This window comes from Myxocyprinus asiaticus, chromosome 41 (assembly GCF_019703515.2).
Source record: "Myxocyprinus asiaticus isolate MX2 ecotype Aquarium Trade chromosome 41, UBuf_Myxa_2, whole genome shotgun sequence".
NCBI lineage: Eukaryota > Metazoa > Chordata > Actinopteri > Cypriniformes > Catostomidae > Myxocyprinus > Myxocyprinus asiaticus.
In genome coordinates, this window is record NC_059384.1 from 30,829,415 (window position 1) to 30,837,816 (window position 8,402).

Here is an 8,402-nt window from a genome sequence, read left to right on the forward strand (position 1 = left end):
CACACACTGGGTCAGTTGTCACAACAGAATTTCCTCCAAGCTCAAGAGACTAAAAGCCGGCTGTATAACAGGGGTGCCCAGCTACGGGAATTTGCGCCGGGAGACACTTGTATTACTCTCCACATCGAGCTCGAAATTACTCGCCAAATGGCAAGGACCCTTTGCGGTTACAAGGCGAGTCAGGGGCCTCGATTATGAAGTTAAACGAACGGATAGAGGCGGGGCATGTCAAATTTACCACCTCAACCTCTTTAAATTATGGAGAGAGGTGGTCCCTGTGTCCATGGCGATGGTAGTTCTGGAGAGGGCGGAGCTCGGGCCAGAGGTGAAGTTCAAAGCCAATCCATTCACCCCGGTCCCTTGTGGAGACCAACTCTCGCTGTCCCAGCTCATGGAGGTGGCCAGGTTGCAAAAAGAGTTTGCAGACGTGTTCTCTCCTCTTCCCGGTCAGACTAACCTCATACAACACCATATCGAGACCCCACCGGGAGTGGTAGTGCGTAGTTGGCCATACCGCGTACCCAAACACAAGAAAAAGGTGATTCGGGACGAATTAGAGGCAATGCTCGAGATGGGGGTAATAGAAGAATCGCACAGCAATTGGGTGAGCCCGGTTGTTCTTGTACCTAAGAGTGATGGGTCAGTCTGTTTCTGTGTTGATTACCGGAAAGTCAACGCGGTGTCTAAATTTGACGTGTACCCAATGCCCCGAATTGATGAACTGCTCAATCGGTTGGGTGCAGCTCAATTTTATTCGACACTGGATTTAACTAAGGGATATTGGCAGATCCCCTTAACTCCATTATCCCGAGAAAAAACGGCCTTTTCCACACCGTTCGATTACACCAATTCGTCACTCTTCTGTTCGGTTTGTTCGGGGCTCCCGCCATGTTCCAGTGCTTAATGGATAAGATCCTCTGGCCACATGCTGCGTATGCCGCTGCCTACTTAGGTGATCTCATTATATACAGTAATGATTGGCAGAGGCATATGCAGCATCTGAGAGCCATCCTGAAGTCATTGAGGCAGGCGGGGCTCATGGCAAACCCGAAAAAGTGCGCAATTGGGCGGGTGGAAGTACGGTATCTGGGCTTCCACTTGGGTCATGGGCAGGTACATCCCCAAATTGATAAGACCACAGTGATAGTGGCCTGCCCATGTCCCAAGTCCAAAAAGGAGGTGAGGCAGTTCATGGGGCTGGCTGGCTATTACAGAAGGTTTGTCCTTAATTTTTTCGATGTCACTAGCCCCTTGACTGATCTCACTAAAAAGGGGGCACCAGATCCGGTCCAGTGGACGGAGGTGTGCCAACAGGCTTTCATGAGAGTGAAACTGCACGCTGTGATGGGCCGCTTTTACATGCTCCTAACTTCTCTCTCCCCTTTATTTTACAGACGGATGCATCGGGGGGGGTTGGGGGCCGTGCTCTCGCAGGAGGTGGAGGGTGTGGAGCACCTCGTGCTGTACATTAGTCGTAAGCTCTCTTTGAGAGAGACTAAGTACAGCACCATTGAGAAAGAGTGCCTTGCCATCAAGTGGGCGGTCCTAACCCTCCACTACTACCTGCTGGGGTGGGCCTTCATCCTCCACTCGGATCACACCCCGCTTCAGTGGCTCCACTGCATGAAAGATACCAATGCGCGGATCACTCATTGGTACTTGGCACTTCAGCCCTTCAAATTTAAGGTGGTCCACAGGCCAGGGCCACAGATGGTTGTGGCTGATTTCCTCTCCAGGAATGGGGGGTGGGGGGGTGGGGGACGTTGCCTGGGCCTGAGTCGGGCGATGGGGGTATGTGGAGCTGGACGTGGTCATGTGTCTGGGGAGAGAGGAAGCGGTAAGGGCCATCACCTGGTGATTAATGATACGTAACACCTGTGTCTCGTTACAGTGATGATGGTAATAGGCTTGAAAAGGCCGCTGAGAACACCAGTGAGGGAGAGAGAGTCAGAGACAAACACACACCTGAAGTTTCAAGCCGAAAAGCCAATACTTTGATTGTGAAGCTGAAAAGCCAATACTTTGATTGTGAAGCTGAAAAGCCAATGCTTTGAATGTGAAGCTGGAAACGCTTAAATAAAAAGCTTGATTCACCTGGACTGCCACTCCGCTTCCCGCTTCCTTATTGTTGATTCCTCTACAGGCAGGTCCTTACCAGACATCACCGGCAACAACGTTGCCTATGGGCACAAACACACCTTCGCTGGACCAGACAGGACTGGCAAAAAGTGCTCTTCACTGATGAATCGCGGTTTTGTCTCACCAGGGATGATGGTCCGACTAACGTTTATCGTCGAAGGAATGAACGTTACACCGAGGCCTGTACTCTGGAGCGGGATTGATTTGGAGGTGGAGGGTCCATCATGGTCTGGGGCGGTGTGTCACAGCATCATCGGACTGAGCTTGTTGTCACTGCTGGCAATCACAATGCTGTGCGTTACAGGGAAGACATCCTCCTCCCTCATGTGATACCCTTCCTGCTGGCTCATCCTGACCTGACCCACCAGCATGACAATGCCACCAGCCATACTGCTCGTTCTGTGCCTGATTTCCTGCAAAACAGGAATGTCAGTGTTCTGCCATGGCCAGCGAAGAGCCTGGATCACAATCCCAGTGAGCACGTCTGGGACCTGTTAGATCGGAGGGTGAGGGCTAGGGCCATTCCCCCCAGAAATGTCCGTGAACTTGCAAGTGCCTTGGTGGAAGAGTGGGGTAACATCTCACAGCAAGAATGGGCAAATCTGGTGCTGTCCATGAGGAGGAGATGCACTGCAGTACTTAATGCAGCTGGTGGCCACACCAGATACTCTATGTTACTTTTAATTTTGATCCCCCCTTTTTCAGGGACACATTATTCCATTTCTGTTAGTCACATGTCTGTGAACCTTGTCTGTGAAAGTTTATGTCTTAGTTGTTGAATCTTTTTATGTTCATACAAATATTTTACACGTTAAGTTTGCTGAAAATAAAGCAGTTGAAAGTGAGAGGACGTTTCATTTTTTTGTTGAGTTTATATATATATATATATATATATATATATATATATATATATATATATATATGAGTACTGTGCAAAAGTCTTAGGCACATAAGCTGTTTCACAAAAACATTTACCTTAAGATAGTTATGTATATCTTCAGCTTTAGTGTGTCAATAGGAAATGTAAATTTTAGACTCCCAAACATTACTTTTGTAAATAGAATAGATTAGAATAGAAGAACAAGGAGCCCTACAACAGATAGCATGGCCCCCACAGACCCCTTACTGAACATCGAGTCAGTCTGGGATTAAATGAAGAGACAGAAGCAATTGAGACAGCCTAAATAGATAGAAGAACTGTGGCAAATTCTCCAAAAAGCTTGGAACATCCTATCTGCCAACAACCAAGTAAAACTGTGTCCAGGTGTACTTAGGAGAATTGGTGCTGTTTTGAAGGAAAAGGTGGTCATATCAAATATAGATTTCAATTTTATTTTTTTATTTTTTTTAATGTTTACTGGACTTTGCATGACATTAATTGATAAATGAAAACTATTTATGGCATTATTTTTGGAGACATCCTTACTATGCAACATTTTTCACCAGTGCCTAAAACTTTTGCATAGTACTGTATATATATATATATATATATATATATATATACACACTACCGGTCAAAAGTCTTGAAACACTTGACTGAAATGTTTCTCATGATCTTAAAAATATTTTGATCTGAAGGCATAAGCTTAAATGTTTGAAATTAGTTTTGTAGACAAAAATATAATTGTGCCAACATATTCATATATTTAATTACAAAACTAAAATTTTATAAAAAAATAAAAAAGTTTTTGAAATGGATGACTTGGACCAAATAATAAAGAAAAGCAGCAATAAGTGCCCAACATAGAGGGGAACTCCTTCAGTACTGATTAAAATGCATCCCAGGGTGATACCTCAAGAAGTTGGTTGAGAAAATGTCAAGAGTACATGTCTGCAAATTCTAGGCAAAGGGTGACTACTTTAAAGATGCTCAAATATAACACAGTTTTTATTTATTTTGGATTTTGTTTAGTCACAACATAATTCCCATAGTTCCATTTATGTTATTCCATAGTTTTGATGACTTTACTATTATTCTAAAATGTAAAAAAAAAAAAAAAAAACATTATAATAAAGAATGAGTGTTTCAAAACTTTTGACTGGTAGTGTATATTTTATATATATATATATATATATATATATATATATATATATATATATATATATATATATATATATAGTTGCTTCACTTGCATACCAAAAATGTGTTAAATGTTTAAATCTAACAAATGCAAAGATTCATGCATAATATGCAAATGAAAATCCTCCAAATTGAATGTGATTGGGTCATTCTCACCAGCGCTGAGAAAAGTAACAGTCACAGGTGATACACGCTGTCCACTTGCTACTTCAGCAACGCTATGGACAATAATTTACAACAATTATTATTAAATAACAATATATAACAAAAATAATAATAAGTTATAATGAAACTGAAAGACTGTCATGGCCGTTGAATTGAAAATAAACATTTAATAAGTCCGCCCATCTGGAATGGCTAGTTTAAAACAATAAAATAAAACAAATTGTACAATTATAATTTTTTAACATTATACAGCAAGATATGTATAAAACTACTTATAAGACACACACATAAAATAAATGAATAAATCTCATGTCATGGGGAGGTTATAATATATCAAACTAAAGTAAAGGTAAAAAAAAAAAAAGTGCAAATAAATGCTTTCTTAAGCTCAAAATATTAAAAGTCTTAATCGAAATCGCTAGTTGTTTCAAGCTAATTGCTATGTGTGTATTTCCTTAATTTTTAATTGTATTATAACTTGATAACAATATAAAAAAGCAAAAATCCATTTAAATAAATAATACAATTATAATGTGCACAGAGACTTAACAAAGTTAAACAAAATTAAACCATATTGATAAATTATTGGCTTGAGGACTTGTTTTCATCCTTTTGAAAGCATACTGGGAACAAATGTAAGTTTATAAATGAGTTATCTAATTTGTGTGCTTTTTATCACAAGAAGACCTTTATTTAATTTAAACGTATTCCCAGTGTGAGGAACTGTATCGTGTCTCGCCGTTTCACATCAGACATACTAGCGCGCAGCCATCTTGACATCTTTGTCTTTTAACTTCCGGTGTAGTGTCGGTGTACAAGTGTTGTGGATTATAAGGTTGCCGAGTTGACAAAAGTCATCATGAGTAGTTTAATGTGTTCTGTCAGTGGATGCCATAACAACTGGAAGAAGAGAAGGGAGATTTTGCAGCAGGAGTGCTATATTCATAAGTCCAGGAGATCCGAGTGTTGTGGAGCGCCGTACAGTTTGCATCCACCTCCGAAGGAAGAAGACAGTTTGCGGTTGTGGCTCAAAGCGCTCAACTTAAAAAAACCACCAAAGCGTCCGTATGTGTGCTCCTTCCACTTCGTAGACGGGAGACCAACGGAGAAACATCCCTTCCCGGAGAAATGGTTGGGTTATGATGTTCCAGTAAAGACACCGCGTCGAGCACTTAAGAGGCTGCCTTCAGGTAATATTAAGTTGCATTAAATATTACCTGGCAAGCGGCATTAGCTAGTAGAACACGAGCTCAAAGTTACGAAATGTTTCTAACCACAGAAAGTGCCTTGAGAAATATTTCGTATTTGTTGAGAATATTTTGGACATTTTATGTCAGCTATGCTAGCCAAGTCATGAAATCCATGATACACGCACGTGAATTCTTTGAACATTAATGTAAGCATTGTAGCAATATAAACTAATATTTACGTTGCTCCTGTGTTCACAAAAATGTGTGATAGTGTTAATAGTGATGTTACTGAGATGTTGGGCCAATATTTTCTCAGATGAGTTGCCATCAACCAGTTATGCCGTGAAGCTCGAAGAAGACATTCCATGCTCTAAAAAGGATGCCCAAACTCAGTGGGAGGATCCATCTCTTAAAGATCATGACTATGCAGGAGAATTCCAGGTCAAGCCCCTAACATCTGACAAGGGCATCCAGTGTGCCACCCCAATGTACAAGACCCTGTTGAGGAGTGACAACCTTTGTCAGCTCCATACTGGCTTGTCACTGGATGTTTTCTACCGTGTGGCTGAGCTCCTAGTCCCATTGTGCAACAACAACTTCCAGCAAGACCCCAGAGACCAGCTCCTAATGGTGCTTATGAAGCTGAGACTTAATCTCCTGCAGGAGTACCTGGCAGAAAAGTTTCAGGTGTCTCAAACGACAGTTTCAAGAACTCTCAGTTATTGGATTGATCTAATGGAGGAAAACATGAAAGACTACATCCCTTGGCTGCCCAATGAAACCATAAAAGCTAGAATGCCAGAATGTTTCAAAGAACATTACCCCAACACAACATGTATAATTGACTGCTCTGAGACACCATTGCAAAAGGCCAAAAACCCTGCCTCCAGAGGGGAATCATACAGTCATCATTATGGGCAGAATACAATCAAATATTTACTGGCAATTGCACCTTGCGGATTAGTCATGTTCATCTCGCCGGCCTATGGTGGTGGGTGTAGTGACACATTTATTACACAGAAGTCAGGTTTCTTGGACTACCTCCATGATGGCGATGAAGTCATGGCAGACCGCGGATTCACAATTCAGGATCTTCTGAATGCAAGAAATGTGAAGCTCACAAGACCATCCTTCACCAAAAAAGGCTCTCAGCTGTCGGATGAAGACACAACCAGCACAAGGCGCATTGCCAATGTCAGTTTCCATATTGAACGGGTAATTTGTCGATTGAAGCATTTCAAAATCCTCTCCCAGACGGTACCAATCAACCTCACCCCTAAAATGGACAAAATATTGAGAATATGTGCTGCCCTCTGCAACCTCCGCCATGACATTTTTGATGAGTCTGAAATTGCTGTTTGCAACAAGTGAACGTTGTTCAGTAGTTCTTTTGTAAACAGTTCTCAATTCACACTGTGATGACTTGCTGCAATTACTGTGCATATTATAAATAAACCAGCATGATTTACTTTAAATTCAACAGATATACAAACAAGTCATTCATTTATCTGCACAGAAATGGCAGCAAGTCACTGTTAAAGGGATAGTTCACCCAAAAATGAAAATTCTCTCATCATTTACTCATGACATCCCAGATGTGTATGACTTTCTTCTGCTGAACACAAATGAAGATTTTTAGAAGAATATCTCAGCTCTGTAGGTCCATACAATGCAAGTGCATGGTGATCAGAACTTTGAAGCTCCAAAAATCACATAAAGGCAGCATAAAAGTAATCCATATGACTCCAGTGGTTTAATCCATGACCAGCGATCCAGGTGGTTTTGCATGAGAACAGACCAAAATGTAACTCCTTTTTCACTGTACATCTTGCCATAGCAGTCTCTAGGCACGATCAGGTTTTCAAGCTTGATTACACTTCCTAGTGCTTGACGCACATGCAGAGTGCTAGATGGCGCTATAGGAAGTGTAATCGAGCTTGAAATCAAGATAGCCAAGGAGGCTGCTGTCAAGATGTACTGTGAAAAAGAAGTTATATTTTGGTCGGTTCTCACGCAAAACCAACTGGATGGCTTCAGAAGACATGAATTAAACCACTGGAGTCATATGGATTACATTTATGTTGCCTTTATGTGATTTTTGGAGCTCCATTCACTTGCATTGTATGGTCTTACAGAGCTGAGATATTCTTCTGAAAATCTTTATTTGTGTTCAGCAGAAGAAAGAAAGTCATACACATCTTGGATGGCATGAGGGTGAGTAAATGATGAGAGAATTTTCATTTTTGGGTGAACTATCGCTTTAAGAAATGTTACAAAATAACATAATTAAATGGACAAAATATGTGAAGTACTATGCAACCGCCACCATGACATAAGATGTCATTAATTAGTCTTGACATGTACAATTGGTAAATAAATGATAAATGTAATTAAATTTTGTTGCATGTAACATTACAATAAATTCAACAGATAGATGTAAATCGTGGTTTATTATTTGCACACAATAAGTAATTACAATACATCAACAAAGTATGAATTAAGACCATTTAAATTACTGAATGAAAAGAATATCATCCTTATATGGACAAAATATTGAGAAAAAATATGTGATGTAATTTTCACCATGACATCATTGATGCATCTGACATCACTCATTGAACCATTTGTAAATGTTGCTTTTAACATCACAAATTTAACAGATGTACAAACAAGTAAATCATATGTTTATTTTTGGAACAGTAATAACACCAACACTGTCAACAGTGTTAAAGAGCACCTATTATGGTTTTTAAACATGCCTAATTTAGTTTTTAAGGTCTCATACAATAGATTTACATGCATCCAAGGTCAAAAAACACAATTTAAAT

General features: G+C 40.5%; 1 protein-coding gene across 1 annotated transcript; it reads left to right on the forward strand.

The window, feature by feature from the left end:
* The first annotated feature begins 4,727 nt into the window (after positions 1-4,727).
* Positions 4,728-8,009, forward strand: si:dkey-56d12.4 (uncharacterized protein LOC799220 homolog). Its single transcript, XM_051682795.1, has 2 exons — positions 4,728-5,574; positions 5,891-8,009. The coding sequence occupies exons 1-2, from the start codon at positions 5,244-5,246 to the stop codon at positions 6,943-6,945; spliced, it is 1,386 nt and encodes a 461-aa protein (XP_051538755.1). The 5' UTR covers positions 4,728-5,243; the 3' UTR covers positions 6,946-8,009.
* Positions 8,010-8,402: the final 393 nt, after the last annotated feature.